Source organism: Alligator mississippiensis, chromosome 2 (assembly GCF_030867095.1).
Source record: "Alligator mississippiensis isolate rAllMis1 chromosome 2, rAllMis1, whole genome shotgun sequence".
Classification (NCBI taxonomy): domain Eukaryota; kingdom Metazoa; phylum Chordata; order Crocodylia; family Alligatoridae; genus Alligator; species Alligator mississippiensis.
In genome coordinates, this window is record NC_081825.1 from 282,216,098 (window position 1) to 282,243,080 (window position 26,983).

The 26,983-nt window shown below is 44.4% G+C and overlaps 1 protein-coding gene across 1 annotated transcript in view; it reads left to right on the forward strand.

Moving 5' to 3' along the window:
• The first annotated feature begins 2,748 nt into the window (after positions 1-2,748).
• Positions 2,749-26,983, forward strand: part of HHIPL1 (HHIP like 1) — a 37,716-nt gene continuing 13,481 nt past the window's right edge. Inside the window, exons 1-6 of the mRNA XM_059723212.1 lie at positions 2,749-3,127; positions 13,698-14,344; positions 18,785-18,928; positions 20,805-21,133; positions 23,119-23,245; positions 23,847-23,992. Of these exons, the coding sequence (XP_059579195.1) occupies positions 2,858-3,127; positions 13,698-14,344; positions 18,785-18,928; positions 20,805-21,133; positions 23,119-23,245; positions 23,847-23,992 (1,663 nt within the window). The 5' untranslated portion in view covers positions 2,749-2,857. The remainder of the gene's footprint in view (positions 3,128-13,697; positions 14,345-18,784; positions 18,929-20,804; positions 21,134-23,118; positions 23,246-23,846; positions 23,993-26,983) is intronic.

A 26,983-nucleotide genomic window follows, 5' to 3' on the forward strand; every position in this document is an offset into this window, starting at 1 on the left:
TATAAGTAATAAACTAAATAATGACAAATTGTTAGTATACAGTAAGTTTTGTTTCCTTAACACATTCTGCACATGAAATGTTCTTATTAGGTTAAGTTATATTACAAAAATTAATGTGCTTTTTAAATGGTTATTAAAATCATAAAAAGAGACTACAAGCTATCAATTTCTCATCTACCAAGAGTGTATATAAACAGTGAAAACATGCATAGCTACCAGTTGGGCTTGTAAGGCCTGAGACTGGATAACTGCAGGCCTAATTACTCATCTGTGCATGCAAATGTAAGTTTTCAAGTGCAACAGATGAGATGACAGAGACAGCATGTTGGTCCATGTGGTTTTGGGAGTTTTAGATGAAAGTTTTGTTTTTAAAAAACAAACACAAATGCACTAGATCAAGAGAATTCAGAGATAAGACATCTGATAGTCTACACATGTACATAGCTCTCACAGATGTTAGCAGGAAGTACACATGCATAGGGAGGAAGACAGGCTATTATTAAATGCTGTAGTACATGTGGTCTTCTGCCAAGATATCCCAAACCAAGCAGTGTTCTTACACTCCATATGCACTATACAGCAATACTTTGCTATTCAAGCAGGAATTAATAGCATAGCAGCACGAACTCCCACATCTTTTGCTTCTATAGGTTGTCTGGGTTTTAATATTAGCTTCCTATCTGTATTGTTACTGCTATAAAGGACTTTAGGCGCTTTGTACTAACACCCAACAATGTGATATTAGATGTGACATGAAAAAGTAACAGCCATCTAAATACTCCACCACATTCTCAAGTAAATGTTTACCAGTACTATGTAATAAAATGCCTGTGGCTGGGTAGCCTGAAATTAAAGTAGAACTTGGGTCTCATTGTGGTAGTGTAACACTGCTGGAAAGTTTGATGTAGCCAGCTATGTTACTGCCCTTGTATAGCATCGTCACCGAGTAGCATACATCTGATGCTCCCTCCCATCCCTAATGGATTATCCACAGAAAACGGGATGTCAGGGATGCTATTATTAGCTGCCAGAAAGGGCTCATTGGACCAGATGCAGACAAGCTCAATTAAAACTTTCTGCAGGATCATCTAACTTAAAGAAAGAACCAGAGCAGTCTATGGTTAGTCCCAGTAGCTGAGGTAAAAAAAAAAACAAAACACAATGTAAAAGCCACGCTCCATGCCCTCTGGTTCTTCACAAAGATATGTAATATGGTAATATGGTTTGGTTATGATACCAGACTTACTTACAAATTAGGTACCATAAAAACCACTAGTATTGATCCTGAATTTCTTGCTTATAAATATGTCTTCCACTCCTAAGTAGCCTGAAGGAAGTCATACAAATGCTATATATGATTATTTATTCATTATATTTTCATCAATCTGAGGGTTTGCTGACTGCACTGAACAGAGCCTTGAGGCCAAGGTCTAAAAACACATATTTTCAGAATGCAGCATTGCACTGATTTATGCTACTTGTGATTGCTATATAACAGACAAAGAAACGTGCCCCCCTCCATAATTTAGAGCAGTGTTTCTCACCGATGGGTCGCTACTCAAAAGTGGGTCATATGAATATTTGAAGGGGTTGCAATCTTTAAAAATGGATCAACAAGCTTTAAAAATGGGTTCTCCTTTAAAGAAGAAAAATGTAGGAAGCTGTGGCTTTTCCCTTACAGTCTGACTGAGTTGCAGCTCCCCCCCCTGCCCCATACACCCACCCCTTGTCCCACACACTGGGGGCCTAGGGGCAGGGGCCAGAGGGTCAGGAGTGAGGGGCACTGGGTTGGGAATGGCCATTGATGTTTTCAAATGTGTCCTGGTACAAAAAAAAGTTGAGAACCACTGATTTAAAGGATCTACCCTGCAACTATGCAATACAGACAACTGTTGTGGGGTGGAGAGGAGACATTATTATAGCGGTTGGAATCAGAATGGGCACTTGCCATCATTTATTTACCTATGATAGCAGCTCAGCAGATCTGCTGCAATTTCATAGGAGAGGAAAGTCTAAAAGCTTTTGATATTTATTCCTTTCAATCTAGGCAACACAGTACTGTTATAGACAGGGTTTTAAGGGTATTTTATGTAATTGGCAGATTTCAATCTAGCTGCCATCAAGCTCAGACCTCTCCATTTTCTTTGCAAAATGATCATCCTATTGTTAAAAGGCACATACTGACAATTTCTCCTGTGTGCCATAAATATTGAGTTCACATCTCCAGTGGGGTCCAAGCAGAGAGCTCATGCCACAACCCGGCAGTCCATGGGCTGCTTTTCCTACCCCAACCCTACACGGCCCAGCGGTTGGGAACCTCTGCTCCACGCAACAGACCAATGTATTTGTGCGATTGCCAGGAGAAGCAAACCATGGCTCATGTCCCGAGATGCCCTGTAGCACTGCAGCGCACCCCCAGCACCAAAAGCAGTGGCCTGTGCATAATATTGGGACCAGCCCGTATAGGAAGGCTGCACTGGAGACTTGAAGAAGAGGAAACAGGAAGAAGAAAGAAGTTGTTCACTTTTGGATAGAAAAAGAGGACGGCTCCTCTATGCCTATGGCTGCAAAGAGCTTCTCCAGCCTTCACAACTCTTCAGGACAAAGGTTTTAACTCCGCAGTTTATCAAGGGGGCTCTGGTCCAGCCGGGGAGCCGCACAGCACAGGCTCGGAGCAGCCGGCTCTACCCGCCTGCCCGCCCGCCCTTCCGGAGGGTCCCGCTCGGGGCTGGGTTTGTCCGCTCTCCACCGGGGCTTCCCGGGAGGCGGGAGCAGGCGGCGCTGACGTGGGCGGCGCCGCCCCGGCCCCGGCCCCGGCCCGGGCCCCTTGGGCATCGCATGAGGCGGCGGCGGGGCGATGGGCGGCGGGCGGGCGTGTGTGGCGCTGGCGCTGCTGGCGCTGCTGGCGGCGCTGGGCCCGGGGCGGCCGCACCCGCAGTGCCTGGACTTCAGGCCGCCGTTCCGGCCGGCGCGGCCGCTGGCGCTGTGCGCGCCCTACTCCGCCTTCGGCTGCTGCGACGCGGAGCGCGACCGCGCGCTGCTGCAGCGCTTCTACCACCTCAGCGCCCGCCTCGACCAGCCCGCCTACGCCGCCTGCGCCGGACACCTGCAGGACCTGCTCTGCCAGGTGAGCGCCCCGGCCCCGGCCCCGGCCGGCCCGCGAGTCTCAGCCGGGGGCCGCCAGGCTCGCTGCGCCCCAGCCCGGGGCTTTGCACAACGCAAACACTTGCGCTGTTTCCCCGGAGCCGGAGCGTGGGGGTCCCCCCCCCTCACCCCCGGGGGCTGGTTGCGGCGCGGCGCGGCGCGGCGCAGCCCCCTGGATGCGAGGGGCAGCGTGGGTCGGCAGGCTTGGCCCACCCGCAGTTGTGCTCGGGGCCAGGCGCTTGTCTGGAGGGGGCAGGCGGCGGGGAGACCTGCCCCAGCAGTGCCCAGCCCCTTTTCGCCCTGCAGACAGTGCCAGGACCCTTTGCAGGCTGGATCGGACCCCTGGACTTGATCCAGCTGCAGGGGTTGCATGGCCTGACCCTCATCTGTCCGCACAGGGCGGGGGCAGAGTGGCCCTGATCCAGATGGGAGGTTGGGCAGGGCCCAGAGTCACCTATCCGTATGTATGGGAGGGTGGGAAGCAATCCAGATGTGTGTGGGGGGGGGGGGGGGATAAAACGTTTCTGCCCCGATCCAGATGTGCAGATCAGGGAGGGGTGCGGGGGAAGCAATCCAGCCTGAAGTGCAGTCCAGCCTGAACTGGACATGTCAGGGGTGGGCACAGCTCTGATCCTGCCATGTGGGCAGTGGCCTGGACAAGGCTGGATCTGGCCACGTGGAGCTTCCACCGCTCCCCACTGCCAAGTTTTCCAGCCTGTGGGGATCCCAGTGGGCCAGACGTCTTGGCTTCACAGGCCCAAGGTTGAGTTTCTTTGCTCTAAACTGTCCCATTGTCCTGTGGTGCGGTCACTGCCAAGTCACTGCTTGACTTCTTGGACCCGTTGCTTTAAAAGCATTGATCAAAGAACTGCAGTGTGGATCAGCGTAGCTACAGCGCACAGCAGCAATGCACTGGCACACTCAGGTCTGGCCCATGCCGCAGCAGTTGTGCTAAGTGCTGAATTATTTTCTCTGTGGTGGGTGCCTGTAAAGGAAGGGGGTGAAGACAAAGCAGCAGATCCTAGGCTTTCATTTAGGCCTAGTGGGACTGTAACAGGGTCCCACACCAAGGGTGGCCATGACTCTCTAAAGCCCTGCCCTCACTCCCTGTCCTCTTTACTTTCTTTGGGCAATCCCCACTTTACCTCACCTGACGCACCTTGATGTAATTATGTGTTTAGAATGAAAGGGAGCCTACCCCCAGGCTCCCCACCTGAGATCTCATACTCGTGAACACAGACAGGTATCACTGCTTCTCAACGTTAAGGGCTAATTACATGGTCTTCTCATCTAGTTATGCCCAAACCTCTCAGATATTAGTAATCACTTTCTCAGCATTGGGCCTTAAGCCCCAGTCGAATCACTCTCTCTCCCATGGGCCTTCCACCCCAGGGTCAACTCCAGTCCAGCGGGTCTCTAAACCCAGAGCAATCTGTGCCACTGTTGGGGCCTCCAGCCCCAGTGCCTTTAACTCCTGGGCTTGGGCCTTGGTACCTCAAACAATCTCCACCTATCTTGGGCTTAGACCTGCATTCTCTGTCCCTCCTGGGCTCAGGCCTCTGTCTCTTCCTACAAATACTGCCCCTCGCAGGCTACAGGCTCCCTGGCCCTGCTTGTTCTCACCCCTCATGGGCTATGGATCCCTTGGGCCCTATTCCTCAGACCCTGGTCCTACCCCTAGGCCAGTTGAGACCCCTGCCCCCTCAATTCCTAAACCACTGGTTTTGCTTACCCCAGCTCAGGTGTTAGTCAGGAGCCTGGCTGCAGCCTTGCTGCTCTGGAGCTACCCTCTCCATGACTTCCAAGTCAAACTGCCTGCCCAGCTCAGGCCCTGGGCAAAATCAGGGGTGGGCAAAATGCAGCCCGCAGGTCAGATGCAGCCCACCAGGCCATTCTTTCTGGCCCACGGTTCCCCTAAAAAATTTAGAAAATTAATATTTATCTGCCCCTGGCTGCCTGTCATGCAGCCCTTGATGGCTTGCTAAAACTCAGTAGCTGGCCCTCCACCTGAAATAATGCCTGCCCCCGGTTTATATTCTGCAAGCCTTTTGGGTCATGTGGCTCCCTCAGTTAGCCTCTGCCTCTCCTGCAGCCGCCTTCTTTTCAAGGAGCAAGACCACCAAGCTCCCTGCTACAGGGAATGTGGAGCTTTACAAGGTGGTTGCGACAGAGGGAGATATGACTGTCAGAGCCTGCAGGAAGATGAACTTTCATAGATTTCATAGACATTAGGGCTGGAAGGGACCTTGGAAGATCATCGAGTCCAGCCCTCTGCCCCAGGGGCAGGAAGTCAGCAGCGGTCATAGGATCCCAGCATATAAACATCCACGTTTCTCTTGAAGGTGTTCAAAGTACATGCTTGAAGCACCTCCAGCGTCAGTCTATTCCAAACCCTGGGGACTCGGACAGTAAAGAAGTTCTTCCTTATGTCCAGCCTGAAACGGTCATGAAGGAGTTTATGATTGTTTGACCTTGTCATCCCCTGGAGCGCTCTGGTGAACAGATGTTCCCGCAGATCCTGGTGAGCACCCCGATGAACTTATAGGCAGCCACCAGATCACTCCCGAGCCTGCGTTTTTCCAGGCTGAAGAGTCCCATAGCTGTCAGCCTCTCATCATAAGGTCTGTTTTCCTGACCTCTGGTCATGCATGTGGCTCTTCTCTGCACTCTCTCAAGCTTCTCCACATCCTTTTTGAATTAAGGAGCCCAAAAATGGATGCAGTACTCGAGCTGCGGCCTCACCAAGGCTGAGTACAATGGGAGAATGATGTCCTGGGATTTGCTTGAGAAGCATCTATGGATGCAAGCCAGCATTTTGCTCGCTTTACTAGCCGCAGCATCACACTGAAGGCTCACGTTCATCTTGTGGTCAATCATGACCCCCAAGTCCTTTTTGTCCGTAGTATTGCCAGCATAGCACTGCTGAACCTATAAGCATGCTGCGGGTTTTTCTTCCTAAGGTAGAGAATCTTGCATTTTTCGGTGTTAAACACCATCAGGTTCTTGTCCGCCCATTTCCTGAGCCTGTCAAGGTTAGCCTGGATCGCTCTCCTGTCCTCAGGTATGGACTTTTTACCCCAAAGTTTGGTTTTGTCTGCAAACTTGGCCAGTCCACTTCTGATATCAATGTCCACATCATTAATGAAGATGTTGAATAGTGTTGGCCCAAGGATGAAGCCTTGGAGAACCCCACTGGTCAGAGCGCACCACAACAATTGACTTTCATCAACCACCACCCTCTGGGTCCAGTCACGGAGCCAATTCCCCAGCCAGCAGATCATGGTGAAGCCAAGGCCACAGGTGGCCAGTTTTGCCAAGAAGTGATCATGGGATACTGGATCAAAGGCTTCTTTAAAGTCAAGATATACAACATCAATCTCTTCTCCTTTGTCCAGGTGATAGCTCACCTGGTTGTAGAAGGAAATAAGATTGGTCAAGCAAGACCTATCTACAACAAACCCATGCTGGCTATCCCTCAGGATGCTGCCATCAGCCAGTCTGTTAAGAATGGTCTCTTTCATAATCTTTTCTAAGCCCGGGATAGAGGTCAGGCTGATAGACCTGTAGTTTGCCAGATCCACTTTCCTCCCTTTCTTGAAGATAGGCACCGCATTGGCCTTCTTCCAGTCTTCAGGCACTACACCAGAGCACCAGGAATTTTCAAAGATCCGTGCCAGGGGCTGAGCTATGGTGTTTGCCAGCTCCTTGAGTACCCTCAGGTGTAAACTGTCAGGGCTGGCTGACTTGAAGGTGTCCAGCCTCTCAAGGTGTTCCTTCACAAGGTCAGCATTGATGGAGGGTAAAGAATCACCCTCACCCAGGCATTCCTGTCCTGTAATGGGCACGGGCACCCCTTGGGACTGGTGAAAAACTGAAGCAAAGTACCCATTTATGAAGTTGGCTTTTTCCTGGGCACTGGTTGTTGGTTGTCCCATCTGGTTTAGCAGGTCCCCACATATCTGAAAAAGGACTTCTTATTGTCCTTGATACCTGTAGCTAGTTGGAGTTCAGTCGCAGCCTTTTCTGGTTTGCTCCCTGCAGGTCTGGACCAATGCAGAGTATTCCTCCTTTGAGGTCGATCCAATCCTCCATCCTTTGTAGGTGTTTCTTTTTAGACGCAGAAGGTCCTCTAGTTCCCTGGAAAGCCAAGGGGGCTGCTGTGCCCTTTTGCTGCATTTCCTTTGAGACAGGATAGACTTTGCTTGTGCATCCAGGATCGCTCCCTTGAGGAGCAACCACTTGTCCTGAACTCCCCTCCCCTTTGGGTCGTGGTTCCATAGGGCCTCACTGACAAGCCTCCTGAGCTTGTCAAAGTCAGCTTTCCTGAAGTCGAGGATTTCTGTATTGCTGACTGATTTGCCAGCTTTACAGTGGATGGTGAAGGTGATCAGCTCGTGGTCACTGTCACCCAGCTTCCCTTCGATCTTTAGGTCACTGATTAGGTCGTCCCCTGTAGCCAGTACCAGGTCGAGCAGCGCTTTACCTCTCATTGGCCCATTGACTTCTTGTGTCAGAGCTCATCCATGCATGAGAGAAAGCTTTGCAACCATTTGGATTTGGCCGAGTGCTCTTCCCATGAGATGTCCGGGTAGTTGAAGTCTCCCATGAAAACCATGCACCGGGAGCGTGCGGCCTCAGCCAGTTTTCTGGCGAACTCCTGGTCAAGCTCTTGGTCTTGGGTGGGAGGTCTGTAATAGACTCTCACCATTGTGTCCCCTATGCCGTGTTCCCCACAGATTTTCACCCAGAGGGTTTCCAGTCATCCACCCTGGGCGCCAGTGTTGGCTTGCAGGGATGCGAAGCTTTCCTTGACATAGAGAGCTACACCCCTACCCCTTTTGTCCACTCGATCTCTCCTGTACAGGTTATAGCCATCTATACCTGTGGTCCAGTCATGGGTGGAGTCCCACCAGGTCTCCGTTATCCCTATGACATCGTAATTATTTGTGTTAAGCAGGATGGCAATTTCCTCCTGTTTATTCCCCAAGCTCCTGGCATTTGTGTACAGGCAGGCAAGTGTCCCTTTAGGAGCCCTTGCCTTGCCCACAGCTCATTCCAGGGCTGGGGCTAGGGTGGGCTCCCTTAAGTGCCTTGACCTGCTGGCTTTGCAAGGGTTACTCAGCGGGCCAGCAGTGGCAGTAGTCCCCCCATGTTGGTTCCCAGTTCCTTATTTGCAGTTGGTTCCCAGTTCCTTATTTACAATTCACAGTTCCTTCTTTCAAAATTTCTCTCTCAGCAATTATAAATGTATTAGCAATGAATGAGATAAGACAAAGAGTTTTTTATTTCATCAAACACGTGTATTTGCTAATTAAAAATACACGATCGCATCATCTATAAAATATTCCAGTCATCATCCATAGAAATTTTAAAAAGTTCAGTACATGTATGAAATGGGGCAAAATCTGCAACCAGGGGACTCTCTTGAGGAAACCTGGGCAGGGTGCTGCCCAACCTGAAGCTTGGTTTTTGAGTGGCATGGTGCCACTTAACAGTTCCCCAGTCCTGTGTGCTACATACATTGCACTGAATAAGGAGTTGAGTTGGACTGAGGTTGTGGGGTAAAATCCATCTCAGGTCACCCCAAATGACATACCTCTGTGACCAGAGGACTCTCCTGAAGTCTGAGCAGGGTACTGCCTGACCCGAAGCTTGGTTTTCAAGTGGCTTGGTGCCGCCTGATAGCTTCCCAGGCCTAAGTGCTGTGTACTTTATACTGAATAAAGAGCTAAATTGGGTTGGAGTTGTGGGGCAGAGGTGAAGGGGGATTGGTGACCAGCAGGGGGGTTGAAGATTATCAAGAAAAAATAGGAAGGAAGGCTCCTACCTCTAGCACTATTTATGCAATGCCTGGCTTCAATGCTTGCCTTAGCTTCAGAGGGTTAAAGCATATCCATCATTTCTGAGGTGAGTTCTCTAGGTACCAGACTGCAGAGTTGGTTGTATGGAGACCCTTTCCCTTGAAGCTGGAACATAAAAATCATGGGACCAGAAAACTGGACAAGAAGGAGCATAGCTATGGTTAGGACACTCAACTAGAAAGGGGGAATCCTAAATTGTGGTCCCTGCTCCCAGGACATTAGATAGTAATTTAATTAGACTGCTCTGTCTTGTTTCTGTATCCCACTATAGCTTAGGTGGAAGCTAGGTTAGCACAGGTTTAAATACTTCACACCTCTCAAAGATTTTCTGTCATTGATGAAACTTCCAAGGGGCCAGATAAGGAAGCTTTAGTGCTACAGAACAGATGGAAAGGGACTGAGGATATGATGAGCTATCGGTGATGAAAATATTACTATGTATGTGCACAGTCTTCTGAAAATGTTGGTAAGGAGAGGGAGGGTATAAGTTTTGATTCCCACCAAATTACAATGTCCTAAAAACCAAGGTTTGTTGTGTTTAAGGGTAACATTAATCTGTGTCTTGGGTTGAAATCATAGGAAATATCAAAGATTAGGGAGAAAAGAAAACACTGTTTTAAGAAATTGTATTTAGAATTGCAAGCTGGTTTTATAAACAAAGAGAAACAAGCCTTTTGGTTATATTTTTTTATTGGACCACCTGTCTAATTTAGAGAGGTATTGGATCAGCTTTGAGGCATGAAGTACCCTTCCTCAGGTTACTTATTTATAAGTATTTAAGTTTGCTGGATGTGAATGCCCATCTAGAGTCTGTCGTTTTCAATTGATGTTAATAAATATGTTCTTAACTCTGCAGTTGTTAGCTGTCTAACCAGGTGAAGAAATTCTAATAAATGTAGCCAACTGTTTTAATTAGACAGTGCATTTTTCAATTTTGTTCACGGTATGGGCCTGATTAAGTGCCCATTACAAGTTGTTGGGCACCTGTCCATTGACTCCCCAGGGATTTGGAGGAAAATGTTCTAATATAATATATAATGGAGGAAAAAGAATTTAGAACTTTTGGCCACGCTTTGCTCTGAAGCCAATGGAAAGTTATTGTTAAGACTACCTGAATATAACAATTAAAATAAGATCAAGGGCTGGAACCCAAGCAAAGACATTCAGGACCAAGAGCTAGCATTCATGGGCTGTGGAAATGGAGCCAGATGGACAGTCAACTTTGAGCATGTACATCAAAAGAGTTCAAAGATCTGCCCAACTGTACCAGCCTATAGGACTACCCTGGTTATAACATGCCTGTTTCTGTAGGCAAGAGCACACAAGGCAATGACTTCCCATCCTCAATGACTGGATACTAACAGCAGGGGTGTCTCAGGGAAACCTTTGGCTTGAGTCCAGAATGAAGTTCACTCATGCACTTAGAGGTGTAGCAAGATGCCTTAACCATCCAACCACCAGAAAATACTTCCAGAGCAGGGGTTAGAATAGTACTTAGCTGGTGATTAAACTTGTGTATGTCCAGTATATTATATAGTCAATTATTGATCCTCTGGATCATGGTGTGCATGTAAGAGGTCTAGTCAGATGCCTGATGAATTTGTTTGTAGCTGATAAGCCCAAATCGAGAGTGATACAACTTGTTACAAGTTTCACATATCCATATGTTGTCTGAGTTGGAGTCCAAATTTACAGCATACTGCCTTTTTTCTTGCTTTGCTTCCATCCTCTGAATCAAAGCCGCTTCATATTGAGCTGCATCCAGTGCCATATGTTCCCTCCAGACCAGACAGGATTCCGCGTCCTCCTCCAAGCTTTCTACATTGATGTTGAATGACTTCACATCATTTTTCCACACATTGTGGTGCTGCCATAGAGGGTGACACCGCTTTGAAATACAAAATAGTGAATATTGAATACAAAATATTCTTGGGGATACAGTTTTCTCCCTTTCTTCTTACATGGCTGATCCATCACAACCTTCTCTTCTCGATAGTGGTTTCTAAGCGTTTCAGTTGTGTATGCTCCAATACTTCTGTGTTTGCTATTCTGTCTTTACGTTTTATTTTCAGGATCTTACTCAGACATCTCATGTGGAAACTGTTCAGTCTCTTGATGTACCTGGCATATGTAGGCCATGTTTCTGAACCATAAAGCAGGTATGACTGCAGGTGCTTCTGGTGAACTCAGACTGGTTGGGCAGGTGGAGTGTCACATGGCGGGGGGGGGTTGCAGCCGGCTGGGAGCGGAAGGAGTGCTCCCTGCTCCCAGCTGGAGTGCCCGGCCTGCTGCAATCCCCTTCCCTTCCTCCCTCCCTCCCTCCCCCCACCAGACACACACTCCTGGCCAGCTGCAATCCCCACCCTATTTCCTGTCAGATCAAGATTCCTGCTGACTGTACAAACCAAGTAGGAAAAACTGTCAATGACACCAAGAGATTTATCCTGCAGAGTGAAGCCAGGTATTGCTTCTTCCACCCTTTGGTATGTGATCACAGTCTTCTTGAGATTAATTGCCAACCTGAAGTTCTTGCATGATTAATTGACAAGATAAAACGCCTAGGCAAACTTGCATTTTGGTGCCTCCTTCCTAGCTCCTGTAAAGCAGCAGCGCTTCTGTAGGCAGAGGCAGGTGGGCAGGGGCATGGAGCACAGTCTAATGGGGAGGCAAAGTGGCAAGGTGCCCTGGGCTGGCAGGCAGGTAGGCAGGCACTACTGCTGCTGTGTGGGAGCAAGGTGAGCAGACTGGAGCAGGTGCCACCCTGCATCTTCTGAGCAGTGGCTGGAGGCATTTGGAGGGCTGGGCTGGGCACTGCTCTTCCTGCCTGGGAATCAGCTGGGGCAGGGCAGGGGAAGAGTACTGCTGTGAGTGTGGGCTGCTCACATGTGTATGTGTGTGTGTTTGGCGCACCCCTGACCATGGTGTCCTGGGTAGTCACCCATGTTGCCCACCCCTAAGACTGGCTCTGTTCATAAGCTGTTGTTCATGTTGCAGAACTTACGTATAAGCACTGTTGGGATTCAGGGCTTTTTATGCTAGGCTCTCTCAAATCTCAGAGTGAACCGTCTCTGCTCCTAGAAACTTACACTTGAAGGGCATGTCCCCATGAATGGGAACATTCATTTTTCCAGGGGCCAATAGCAGCAGCACATAGTTGTGCCACTGCTAGTTGTCCCCAGGCATGACCCTGCATGTGCACTTTGGCTCATGGCAGATTGCCCTGGATGGGCCTCACCAGCCTTACCTGGTGTCCTGGGGGCCTGCCAGGCTACAGTGGTGGCGCTCTGGGCATGCAGAGGCCAGCCGGCAGCTGGAGTGTGGCTCTGGCTGTCCAGGCTCCAGTTTCGGGTGGCACACACTGCAGCCATGTTCATCGCCCTGTTATTGTTTTGCTGCAGTTTTTTTAGATACTGGGGGTTCCTGTTATCTAATTTTGCCCCCAGCTGCAAATATGCAGTGTGGAGAACTCTTTCATGTGCGCCACATGCATTTTGCGTTGCCTCAGAAGCCTTTGAAGTGCCACAAAGTGCACATGCTTGCTCATCTGGATGTGCCCTAATAGTCTCAATGTTTTTTGCATTCATTAGGTCAGGCAGTTAGGTATGCAAAAGCAGTTTGTGTTTACAAATCCAGGGCCCTTTTGCACCATGTGTCATTACAGGGGATCATGCTGCTATCACCAATTTAAACACAGTGAAAATCATAGAAGGCTTTGCCTTGGTTGATCTTTACCATCTCCTGTCAGTCTGGAGATTTGTTGCCTGACATTTCACAGTGTTACTCCAGTTCTACAGTTGCTGCTGGGACTCCATGATTGCGTCTGTCCAATTGTAAAATTAAAACAATGGAGTGCCAAATCAACATTTTTTTCTATGAGCTGTCATAGAACTCCCTATAGACCAGCATTTCTCAACCCATGGGTCATGACCCAAAATTGGGTCTCAAGAATTTAGGAAAGGGTCGTGGACAAACTTTAAAAATAGATCAACAAACTTTAAAAATGGATTCTCTAAAGGAGAAAAAAGTGGAAAACTGTGGCTTTTCCCTTGCAGGCTGGCAGAATTCCAGCCTGCAAAGAGCTGCTTGGGGCCTCCCATGCCTCATACACACCCACCCCTGCCATACGCACACACACACCCCTACCCCACACACTGGGGCCTGGGAGCAGGGGGCAGCAGGTTGGGAGTGGGAGGCACTAGGATGGGTCTGGCTGTCAATGTTTACAAGTGGGTCCTGGTGCAAAAAAGGTTGAGAGCCACTGCTATAGACAGCTTCACTTTCCCTGTGTTAGATCTATGTTAGTATATCTTGTATTAGACTTTTGTTCCAGCCTGTGGGGCCATGTCATCCAGCCTGTGGCATTCCATGTGGGTCAAGCATGCAGGACAGGACTGGCCCACTGCAGGATCTGACTTGGTCTGTGGTGGGGTCAGTTTGATCTGTACATGTTGTATACTGGATCTGGATTTGAAACTATGCACTTGCCAGCAGTATGTGAGCTTATTACCTTGATTATTATTGTGATGAACTGGCTTCAGAGATTTTTTCCTATGTAAATATACCTGTTTAGAGAGAGTGTTTTAAATGCATGGTGTTGAGTGAAGGTGAATTTTTGGCAATTTGCTTTCAGCTACTTCTAATTGAGTTTGAAAAAGTGACTATGTTTTTTATGTTCATTCTCTCTCCCTATAGGAATGCTCCCCCTATGCTGCTCACTTATATGATGCTGAGGATCCTTCCACTCCTATGAGGACAATAGCAGGACTCTGTCAAGACTATTGTGTGGAGGTGTGGCAAAAATGCAGGTCCATGTTTCGTTACCTCTCTACAGATAAACAGCTAGCAGCACTGGAAAACAACACGGCAAAATTTTGCCACTATTTGTCCCTCGACGATGTAGACTACTGTTTCCCCCGCCTGTTAACAAATGCAAATCTCAATCATAACCTTGGGTTAGTGACAGCTGACTCAGAGGGCTGTCTCCAGTTGTGCTTAATGGAGGTGGCTAATGGTCTGCGGAATCCTGTTGCTATGGTGCACGCTAATGATGGCACTCACAGATTCTTCATTGCTGAACAAGTTGGCTTAGTTTGGACCTACCTTCCTGATCGGTCAAGGCTTGAAAAGCCATTTCTAAACATCAGTGAAGCTGTACTTACATCGCCTTGGGAAGGAGATGAGAGAGGTTTTCTAGGTATTGTCTTCCATCCCAAATTCAAATTTAACGGTAAAGTGTATGTCTACTATTCAATAGAAGTTGAAGAGGAAGAGAGAATCCGGATCAGCGAGTTCAGAATTTCTTCTGATGACATGAATACTTTGGACCATGGTTCTGAAAGGTACTGTATGCACATTTATCTTTCAAATTCATTTAAGATTTTGGAAGACAGCACATGCATTTTTTTTACTACTAACTATAGTAGATTATATTTATTTGGCTTAAATTAGTCCAACTTCTTTTTATTATAACGTTTAACTTCATGAAGATTAAAATTTTTAATGTACAAAAATCAGAAAATTCAAAATTCTGTTTCCCAGAGTAACTGTAGCTCTTCTATAAGTTGGTACATATATGAGCAATATAGAAGACATGGATGTTACATGAATTGGACTCACTCTAGAATAATATATTTGAATTTCCTGATTTTATGTCACAGTTTTTCACTAAGTTTGCCTTAAAGATTTGATATTTAATTTCCTTGCAGTGTATGTTTCCTAGTTTTTCGTTATTGTTTTGGTTTTTTTGAGGAAAATTTTTATCACACATTCAAATATAATTCTCCACTGTGTGGTTTGAATGTATTTGTATTGAAATGCCATTCAAGTCAGCATGAATGAAGTCAAAGCTATTACAGAAAAGATGAATTTGGGCCCAGTGTACTTAACTGAATTATGACATTCCTTTTGATGTTATCCACTTATTTATTTTAATGAACGTGCTTTCAAAATGTATGTATGTCATTTTTTAAAGCATACTGATTAAAATAAATAAGCTGTGTTTCTTTGAATTATCCCATGCTCTTGGGATAATATTCCATATTCTAATCATATTCTTAGGAGTAATAATCTACAGCTCAGTATGCTTAAAACAACTAGGAAATAACTTCTATTATTTTAACATATAGCTGTTTTGCCCACCAGGTCTGATAATTTCTCTTATGCTTATGCTTATCTAAAAAAAAAATATTTCACTTTCTCTACCCACAATTACATACATATTGATATAAAAGAACTTTCTCCTCTGGTACTACCCTTATATAGATTGCCCATTTGGGATTTACCTGTTTTGGCTAACCATCTCTCCAGATGTTGTCCAAGGGCATGTGTAGATGAAACAGGGGCCCTAAATTGAAGCGGTGGGTTTTAAAAAACACCACTTCCATTTAGGGCTGATTAAACCCCCATGTTGTGCACACACCCCACTGACTTAACTGCTTCTCCAGCGGGGAGGGGAGGGTGAGCTGCTGGTGGGTGGAGTGGTCCCTAGGCTGCAGGGGGGGCTGGTGCTTCCCTCCGCCGCAGCAGCAGCCACCCCAGGCGGCACCTGGTTTGGGTTGTTCCAAGGGGCACTGCAGCCGCAGAGTGAAGTACCGGGCCCCCACGCAGCGGAGGCAGGCAGGCTCTGTGGGGGTGGTGAGGTCAGGTTCATCGCTTTTCTTGGACAGAGCCTGCTTTCCTGGGCTGCTGCCAGGCTGCCTGTGCAGGCTGCCTGCAGAGCTTAATGGAGCCCGCCGCCAAGGCATGCAAACATCGACATCATTAAAGCAGTGCAAAGGCATTTAGCCCGCTTTAAAATATCATGCACACACGCACGTCGTTTCGTTTATACACGGCCCTAATTTCAATTTTCTCCCTTCTTTCTGCTTTTCGGTGCTTTCCTTTATGCTTATAATTATGTACATGTATTATCTGCTTTTATATGTGACTGTGGTAAGCACAGAAGTGAGAAGGATGATTAGGGCTTAAGTCTTGGGAAACCTATGTTTTTCTCCCTGCTGTGTCTCAAACTATCTCTAGCAAGTCACTCAGGCTCTCTGTGGTCCAGTGTCCCAGCTGGAAAATTCCAGGAATGTTGTGGGGATAAATACATTAAAGAGTGTGAGGTACTCAGGTACTACAGTAATGGGGAAAACAAAACAAGTACCTGAGCTACGTGGATAAGAATAATTTATTTCTGTACAACATCCTGCTATACATTTGTATGAGACATTGTCAGATTTCATTGGTTATTATATGAGCTAAACAAATATGCCTGGGGTTATGAAACTGTGGAGTCCTAACAGAATGCATTAAAAAGAATGTATTTTGCACTTAATAACCATAAGTGCTTTTGTACTTGTGGTTAGTAAATAATACAAAAACATTCATATTACAATGAATTGGCCCTTCCTCCTAGTTTTATAATGAGGCACCATTAAGTATAATGTAAAAGGTTTGGCTTCATAAATATTGGTGTATCATTAGATTATACAGTGAATTAAGAGACAGACCAAACCTTTAAGTGAAGCATTTGGAAACAGAGCTTTTTCTGGTATTTAACAGTGTTTATGGTTCTGAGTTTGACTAATCTGATCCTGCTGTTAATACACACTTAAAATGGACACATACTTGGAATTCTGCATGAGAGACAGCAGAACTGGTTTGTAAATCTTATAACCACACAGTTGTGATTTTTATGACAGCAATGAGTTGCATTTATTTTAAGATTTTTATGGTAACATCCTTAATGTGCCAGGTACTTTCAGACACTCACGGATGGATGAGTTTTGCTCCAAAGAGTTCACAGTCTATCGAAAGGCAATGGTCAGGGTAAGAGGAACAGCTTAAATAAAAGTCAGATCAGTTTACTGTAAGCAACACAGAAGCAGTGAATCTTTAAAATAAATTTAAATTTGTACAGTAGACATTGGAAAATGGATAAAGGACTCAAGCCTGTGAGCATGTACTCTTATGAGCTGTCATGTTAAAGACCCATCTGGCTCTAAGTTTGTAACATCCCATCCTTCTGTTACAACCTAAAGAATGAAACTGTGGTCTTGTTATTCTTTCTTGGGTATGACTCCCATTCACTGAAGTAGGTGAATCACAGCCCAGTGACCTTGTGCAGAACTACCTGAGTCGTCTTTAGCATTAAGCATGAGAATACTATACAGTCTGTTTTTGTTTCATAACTACTACTGAAGTCATTTTGTCTTGACCTACTTTAATTTTTTTTTTGCTCTGGGAGAAGTGAATGGAATTCAGTTTTCTATTGAGAACATCATCTTTCTTCATTTCTATAGTTGATGTACTGCTGAAGCACTGCTCTGTGCCAAAGATGAAGTTCAGTAGTGGGTAATGCGATCCCTAGATAGTTAATTTGGCTGTTTACCATGTTCTTTAGGAACTTTCAGAAGTGGGAGGGCTCTCTAAATGTTGTTCTTTAATGAAATAAGTTTACAAATATAAGGAGATGCTCTAAACCTGAAAATCTAATCGGCCTTAAAAGCTAAGGTAAAAACATGCAGATATTTACACCTGTGAATTACACTGCCAAGTTTTATGGCTTTGCAATTGCATCTTTCTATTTTTTTTACTTTTTTTACTACCCAGAAGTGGATGCCAAATGCTTTGAGTAAACAGACGGAAAGCAAAAGATACTTTTTTTTCTTTCAAATTGCTTTCAACTGTTAGATGTTATGAACAATAATCACTATAATACGTTTTGGAGGACTATGAATATACTGATTGTGTATGTTCCCTTTAAAAAGTCCCTATAATTTTTTATTCAGTAATTAACACATTCCAGGAGCAGGTAAATTATTGCTTAAATAATTCTACTTAATAAGTTGAATCTCTACCATCGAATATAATTATTATTTAATAGTTTCATAGTTTCATAGTTGGTAGGGTCGGAAGGGACCTGAGGAGATCATCTAGTCCGACCCCCTGCCGTGGCAGAAAAGACCCCGGCCAGATGTTCGTCCAGCCTTTTTTTAAAGACCCCCAGGGTAGGAGCCAGCACCACTTCTTTTGGAAGTTGGTTCCAGGTCCTAGCCGCCCTGACAGTGAAATAGCACCTCCTAATATCTAGCCTGAAACTACCCTCCGCTAACTTGTGTCTGTTGTTTCTTGTAACTCCCGGGAGTGCTTGGGGAAACAGGGACTCTCCCAATGCTTGCTGGTCCCCCTTGACTAGTTTGTAGACTGCCACTAGATCCCCTCTCAGCCTTCGCTTTAATATTTTTAACGAGTTATTTCTTTGAAAGTAAGAATTGTAGCCCCATTGTGCCATGTACCATACAAATGCACAAGTAAGCCTGGATCAGTACATCTGATTTAAAACAAGGTGCAAAAACTTGTGAGAAAAACAGGAGGAAGAAAGAAGATTAGGACAAAAATAATACAAGACAAAATCACATGGTTACATAGGTTCTATAGTACTGTTCTATAATATGGTTCCATATTATTAAAATTTTTGTGGGATAATCTAAGTATGCTCAACCATTGTAATTTCTAGAATTCCAGATGACAAGTGTTCTTTATTGTACAGGTCAAAAAATGAATCATTTTAAAAAGTATGTTCAGATCAAAATCTAGCTCTGTGCCTGTAATACATAAGAAAAAAAAGTCTCCACTAGTTTCTCTAGAGTTGTGGTGACCAACATTCTGTAATGTGGGAGTGGAGACATTTGAACTGATATTCATACCATTTTGTATGTAAAGGATTGCGTTAGATTAATATGCCTTTTGCTTATAAATTGTCCAACTGATAATACTTCATTCCTGTTTTTGATCAGGATAATTCTGGAGGTAGAAGAGCCAGCTTCTAATCACAATGGAGGAGAGCTACTCTTTGGAGACGATGGCTATCTTTACATATTTACTGGGGATGGAGGAATGGCTGGTGATCCTTTTGGGACATTTGGAAATGCTCAAAACAAGTATGAGCGTCTAAGTCTTTGTGTGCTGCTTGCATCTTCCTTTTTTTTTAAGTAGAAGAGAGAAGCTACGGGAAGTACAGCTGTGTTTTTCTTATGCTTATTGTTTCCTTAACATTATGTATACATCAACATGCACACGTATACATATGTGCACATATATATAATGCTTATTCCCGTAACTAAAATTAGAGCAGCATATTTTAATTTCTCTAGAGAAAAAAATACAGAAATTGTCTCTGATTTTAATGTAAGCACCTATTGAACCTACAAATGTTCTGAACTTAATCCAATTTTCTGGGGGTTTTGAGGTGGAGTTAATTGGTAACGGGACAAGAGAGGTTTTCACCTACAAACCCTTAGTTTAAATCTGCCTAGTTGGTAGTTGTAAAATGTCATTACCATCTGAATCCTGTTCTGTGACCCAAGTAAAATGTAAGGGTCTTGGTTCAATTGCTAATGTTCAGGTCACAAAAACCATCCCCAGAATTGGCATTTTTGCTGGCAGCAACAAGGACAGTGTCTGGTTGGGCAGGGGAACTGCTGTTACACTGGAGGGGATCCCATTAATCCTCACTTCTGGGTCACTGTGGGGAAGCTTGTGCTGCCACCCGTTCTGGGATAAATAGACAGTTGCAGTTTGAAGCATTGTCCAGCCCACATCTTTCATGAAAATAAATTCACTTAGACCCCAATTTTGCCAACTCTTACCTGACAGATTAATTTTTCTCGTATGAGTAGTCTCATTAAAGTCAAACAAACTGATATGTGTTTAAAGTTAAACAAGTAAATGACTGTCTGCAGTATCAGGGCCTCATTTTTTTTCCTTTGGATCACTTTTTCTTTTGCAGAAGGGAGGGAAGATTGTCACCTTCTAACTGGTTCAGAGAGGCATAAATTTATGTAGGAGATGACCTCCTTCAGCTGCTATGAATGGACTTGTAGAAAGCAAGGTGTCTAAACAGAAGGGAAGTTAAATGCAAAAGACAGAAGAGACACTGCCGAGAGATGAAAGTGGCTTGAATAGGTTAATAGGGGTAAAGAAAGCTGCTAAGTCATTTAGGGAAATAGGTTTTTAAAAGCTAGTCCAGGTAATGGGATAAAAATCCATAGTCTTTGTTGAACGCTAACACAGTTCAGTCTGTGGATGAGTTCTTGCTTTGCAGTTTCATGTTCAAGTAGGTTTTAAAAGTTTTTATTTAAGAACAACTACTCTGAGGCCAGGGAAGTTATGAAAAGCTACAAAGGTTTTGCCTATGAAAGCTTATTCCTCTTTCTGGACCAGTTAATCTCAGTGGTTCTCAACCTTATTAGTCTCAAGGCACCTCTTATAAAATGTCAGCCCTTAGCTTTCAATCAGTTTTTAGCTAGGGAAAAATAAGAGAGAAATTCTTTTGTTGCAAAGAGTTCGACAAGACCACAACAGAGCCGAAGGTTTTCAACACTGTGCATTCCTATTTGAAGTCTCTGTGTTTATCATTTGAATCATGTAGGGGTTTGCAAACCTAGCAGTGCCAACATTGAGTGGCAGCCTATGGCACCATGGTTGAGAACTGCTGCTCCAAGGGGACACCTTGCCTGCCTTTTACCTGACTTCAGACTAACACAGCTAACTACCTCTCTTTTTTCCTTTTGTATGATGGTACAGATCCTATTCTCATTTACATCCCTTGCAAAGCTATAGCTTACTTCAGAAAGAGGAAGGTAGCTCCCGTAATAGTCAATGACATGATTTTTTTGATGTATCGAACAATGTATGCTTTCTGAAACAGAACTGAAGTCTTAGAATATCCTTTTTTAATGTTTATCTTTGGATAAGAATGCATGTTCAGTGAGGTGTTGTTTTCTCTCTCTCCCTCTTTTCTTTGTACAAATACAGATCAGCATTGTTAGGCAAAGTGCTCCGGATCAACGTGGACAATAATGACCGTGGGCCTCTCTACAGAATTCCTCCAGACAACCCATTTGTTAATGATCCAACAGCTCGTCCTGAAGTTTATGCCTACGGGGTGAGGAATATGTGGCGCTGTTCTTTTGATAGGGGTGAACCCTATACAAAGGAAGGGAAAGGGCGACTTTTCTGTGGAGATGTAGGACAGAATAAATTTGAAGAAATCGACATCGTAGAGAAAGGAAAAAACTATGGCTGGAGGGCAAGGGAAGGATTCAGCTGCTATGATAAAAAACTTTGCACCAATTCCTCAATAGGTAATTGTACTTTCTAAAGAAATGACTTTAATATCCTGTTGTGCTGCTTCCTTTGCTTACACTTTGATTTTTTCCTTTCACAGGCTTCTGGTTCAGTTGCAAAAACATGTATTTTATGGCTTAAACTTGCCAGATGCAGTCTTGGCCTGGGAGTGAATTGAGCTAAAAAAAACCCAACCAAACATAAAATAACCATTAATACATTACCATTAAGAGTTATGAGAAAAGTGATATTAGCTCTAATGCTCTGGCTGTTCCACTTCTTGGCCCAATGTGCTGCTTATTATACCAAACTGTGCCAAATTTTCATGGAGCTGCTGTAATTTGCACAAATGTGCATATGGGATGATTTTTAATTCTGCTACATCAGCTACATATTATCAAAATTCTGCAAAGCAGGAACAGTTTGCATAACTTAAAGCACTCACTTGTCCCTGAGACATTAATATTTTGCTGCTTTTTCTCCATAACTCATAAATGGTTTCTTTAGAAAAAGTGTTTCTGCATGCAAGTAATCCTGTAGGTGGATTGCTTGCTTTGCCTACTTTTAAAAAGTTATTGTACATGCAACATGCTTTTTTTCCTGCTGCAAAGCAAAAATGCTCATAAATTAATTTTTAACACTTGGACTCAATACAAATGCTAGCTGGCTAAATTTTGATCCACATATTGAATGAGCATGTGTTGTGCTACAAATGCGAAAAACGTGCTGTAAATGAGTCCTCTAGTGTGTACACAAAGTGCATATAGAATACCTTCTCCTCTTCCTGGATTCTTGAGTGATGTACATATGTCATTTTGGGCCTGCTCTTTGGGAGTTGTAGGTGCTTGGGATCTCTCAGGATCAGGTGCCATATTATATAGTAGAAATGGCTTTCTTAATAAGAATGGTTTGTTAGTTTTCTGGCCTACACAAAGGAATTGTCACCTGACCCAAGGAGGTGATGTCCTTGCCCACACTATCCCATGTCAACAATGGAGTGAGTTATATTCTTTGGGACAGAAGAGCTGCTAGATCTCCCTTTATGTCCTATCAATACTAGTTCTAGTGTGACTGTTGTAGTACATGAGAGACTGGATACGCTAAAGCATCAGAGTGAGCACAATTCAGCTGCTTGATGGTCTAACAGAGCCAATTGAACATCACAGGGACACTTGCAGGGGAGACTGCAGGACATGCCAAGCCAGAGCAGGCGGAGTGAAGCCTTCAGGGTTATGAGAAAACAGAGTGGGGAAAACAGGCTAGGGAGAAAAATAGCTTTTCCTTCTCCTGCTTCCTAGCTTTTGTGAAGGGGGGAAAGTAAACACCTCTTGTCTTGATACCCAGAGTGGAAAAGTAGATGGGGAAGGAAAGACAGAAGCATTTATCCTGGACCACAAAATGATCACAGCATGCTTTCAGCCCTAGTAATGCCTTGTGGGCCTTTCATGAGGATTTTACATGAAGCGTGTGATGTTGTCAGGGCATCTTATCATAACTATTGATTCTCTTTAGAATTAAGGTCCTCTGCTTAAGAGAGAGATGAGATATTGGCTCTGGTCCTGACAGGGTCTGAGCATGCTATTTCCTTGCAGCCCTGTTAGAAGACAGAGGGAAGGCAAGGCTCAGGAAAGCAGCTCGGCCTTTCCTGTGGCAGCATTTAGTTAATCACAGAGCATGAAATTATCCTTCATGAAATTATTTTACACAGCAGTTGCCTCTTAGGTCGACTAGCAGCTCCTAGTTATCAAAGCCATTTCAGGGAAGGCATTAGTTAGGGTTAGGGTAGGCATTAGTCAGGGTGGTTTGGAGAAGCTAAAATAAAAATGAAAACAGAAGTAAATGTGATTCTCTTCAGCAGTTGGTTTATCACATAACAAGGGACTGGTAATATCTAATAACTATCCAATCTAATCCAATCTAATAACTATCTACCATTCTCATATGTAGTGACTCTGCCTCATACATAAACAAGGCGAGATACAGTATCTTTTCCCCTCCACAGATGATGTGCTTCCAATTTATGCTTATCCACACAAAATGGGGAAATCTGTTACAGGAGGCTATGTCTATCGGGGTTGTGAGTCTCCAAACTTGAATGGGCTGTACATATTTGGTGATTTTATGAGTGGGTAAGTGCATGTTCCAGTCACTCAGAGAGCATTAACTCCAGCTGAAATTCTCCACTTATGCTGCATATGTCTGCAAATGCTTATGCAGTGTAACCCTTGCTGACTTGCTGCTACTTGCTGGTTATAACCTGAGTGCAAACCCTTACTGCTTATTACAAGAGACTCAAGTAACCTATTTTATGTAACCACATTTCCATGTTAGTGTGCAGTAATGTGATTATCACAACAGCAGTAGATGTTCCTGATTCATTCAGTGCCAGTACAAGCAAGTGGATATCACTTTGACATTTATGTAAAATGATAAAAGTAGAGTACAGTAAATGAGTATTCTGCATTTGGTGCATCCATAAAGACTTCTCCGATGCAAAGTGTCCAACTGCAGAAGATAGTTCCAAAAGTATTTGTCCAGAAGTGTGTACTGTATGTATGCATGAGAATCAATTATCTGATACTGATAAGGCTCACATTGCGTCTAATGTGAACTGAATGCATTCATCCCCTCACAGGGTTGGGTACTCTTTATTAGCCCATCTGGCACTGATAGACTAAATGTATCTTTGCCAATTGCCTAATTCAAGTTAACTTTATTTTTGTCTTGCAGACGTTTGATGTCCCTGAAAGAGAACCGTGCTACTAGAGAATGGCAATACAATGAAATTTGCATGGGAACAGGGCAAACTTGCATGTTCCCTGGTCTTATCAATAACTACTATCAATATATCATCTCTTTTGCAGAAGATGAGGCAGGTAATTGGATAATATGACACTGAATTTTGCTTCGTCTTCAAATGAAACCTCTAGGAGTGAGCAGAGAGAAGGTAGTTAGCCACATTTAGTGCCATAGCAATAAAGTTTGGTGCCTGGGGCAAAGCCCACAGTAGCAGCCCGCCCTCGCCCCATGCACAGGTCCGTGGGACAGATGCCTCCCCATGCTTGTCTGGGAGTGCACACAGAGGCAGAAGCCCTCCCCCCATCTCTGTGCCCCACTAAATGAGCTGCTCGTGGCTCTGCCCTGCACCCTGCCCTGGTTGGGCAGCGCCTGTTGGCATCCCTTCGCTTCGGTGCCCAGGGCAGTCGCTCTGCTTGTCCCTCCCTTGCTATGGCACTGGCCATGTTAGTCTGAAGTCAGGCAAAAAGCAAGATAGAGATGCACCTCATGAAAGCTTATGCATCTCTGATTCAGTTAGTCTATAAGGTGCATCTAGAAATGAAAATACTTTTATAGATAAAGGATACAGATTCTGGGAGGTAGCTCTTGCAGGAGTCACAGAATAGGTGCATTAGACACCAGGTTCTCCAGAAAAAATCTACCAGATGCATTGCTCATAATTTTCAGATAGTGTCATTTTCCCTGAGTGGCCAAAGTGCAGTTACAAGACATCAGGAAATACGCTTGCTATATTTTTACATTGATTCATTTACCTTACCTCCTGAACCACTGTCATTTCAGAAGACAGTGAATACATGGAGCAAATATGTTTAAAGACAATTCAGAGAGGGAAAACTCAAACTTACTCTTGAGAAAACCATAGAAACTGCACCTTAGTACCAGCAGGCTGTACAAGAAGAATGGTATTTGATACAAGTTAATGCTTTTAGCTTGCCTGTTGACTGGCCATGACATTATTAATGGGTAACAGAAAATAATCTGCAATAAGCACATTATAGTGAAACTTGCTCAGACTGTCCTAGAATATTGTTTAATTGAAAGGAAATTTACAAATGAGTTTTACATTGTTAAAGTATCTAGCAATCTATGAATTGAAAACACTTGTTATCTTTACTTTTAGCTTCAGCCTCCAGCTAATCTTATGTTAATGTCAATGAGAGTTTTGCTTAGGTAGGGAAAAAGGATTTGGCCTTAGTTGAGTTATGTTTTAAATAAATATATTTTTAGAGAGATCTCTAAATAAGTTACCTACAGTTTATACTGCAAGAGTGAGTTCTTATGATCTGAAGTCAAGGGAATAGAGGATCTTAGGGCAAAACTTGTCATTGGTTATCTCTGTTAGTACACTGATCTTGTTAATTGCTTGGGACTGAAAGGCCAAGCACACTGTATAATTTATAGTTGTAGACAGATAGAGTTGCTCCACAAATGTTTAGTGTGGTTGCTAAGCAGCAGCATGCACGACTTTGAAATTTGGGATTTTGTGCTTTTATCCATTGAAATGTCTGTTGGCTTTTGATTGTAATGACTCTTGCCAAGAACCCTGAAGAATGTTTCTAAAAATCATTGTTTTTCCTGAAAAGTTGAGCAGACAATGTTTGACATAGATGGTGGGGAATAACTGCATATACAATTTTCCTATTTTTTAGCTCTTTTTTACGTGCTCATTTTAGTAAAATGGAGAGAAAAGGTATCTCTAATTTAGTATATTTCTTTCTGTTGGGTTTTTTTGGGCATCTGCAGAGAATTTGGTTTATAACTTTACTTGTCAGTGATTTGGATAGCACCTTCCTTACTAAAATGTTCATTTATATGGTTATTCCTTAGAAGAGCGTTAACATACTCTCCCATGGAACTGCAAACATACATCTTCTTTGTATATTTTATGGAACTCATGTAAAACTGAATTAATCTTGAAAACCAACTCACTAAAGGAAGATGATGGAACTGTGTCTACATCAGGGGTTGGCAACCTAGGGCCTGCGAGCCAGATCCAGCCCCTGGAGCTATTTGATCTTGTCTGCAGAGCTGGGAGGCTTGGGCAATGGAAGGCTTTGCCCACATTATGGCCAGGATGAGCTTTGTTGCAGCCAGGTGATCGGGAGCTTTGCCTGTCCTAGGCCATGGCCAGGGAGAAGCAGCAGTGGGCAGGCCCTGGTGCTGGTCTACCTCAGACCCTAGCTGAGTTTCCCCAGCCCACTGCTGGAAAATGTTGTCAACCACTGGTTTGTGTATGGCATGCGTAAGAATTAGGGTTTGGTTTTGTTTTTTTATCATTTTTGGAAAGGAAAAGACATGGTGTTGGTTTTGCTATCAAGTCCAAGATTGTTACTCACGTGCCAGAATTGGTGCATCTCATGACCCGTCATCTTCAACTGACCAACAGACAACATGCAGCAGTCATCAGTGCCCCTGCTCTTGATGCAGATGATAAAACTTCTTCTGTAAGTCTGTTCTAAAATGAACCAAGTTCTGTCATCTGTTCCCAAAGAAGATAAGATAATCCTTCTTGGCAATTTCAGTGCTAGAGTGGGCAGGGATCCTGAGCTATGGAAAGGAACCCTGGGAAAGGAAAGGGTGGGGAAAGTCAATTCAAATGGATTTTTTCTCCTGAGCAAGCGTTCAGAACATGATCTCATCACCATGAACTCCTTATCCTGCCAAAGCAACAAACGGAAGACATCAGGGATGCATCCCCAGCTCAAAACACTGGCACCTGATTGACTACATCCCTGCATACCTGGGTCATGTTGTAAAGATGCCTGGTAACTAGCTCCCAAATGGGTCCTATACTCCTAATCACTGACGGTCAGCGCTCTAGAGGCAGGCAAAATAAGAGATACAAGGACACCTTGAAGGCCAATATGAAGAAATGTGATATTAACATCATACCTGGGAGACTCGAGCACTGAATCGCTCCAATGGTGCCATGATGTTTGACAAGACACCAATCATTTTGAGCAAACTCACCTCACTATAGAGGCAGATATATGAGAGAGACCAAGGGAAAGAGCTGTGACCTGACATCATCAGGATTTATTCCTTCCTCATAGAACTGTTTGCCCCAT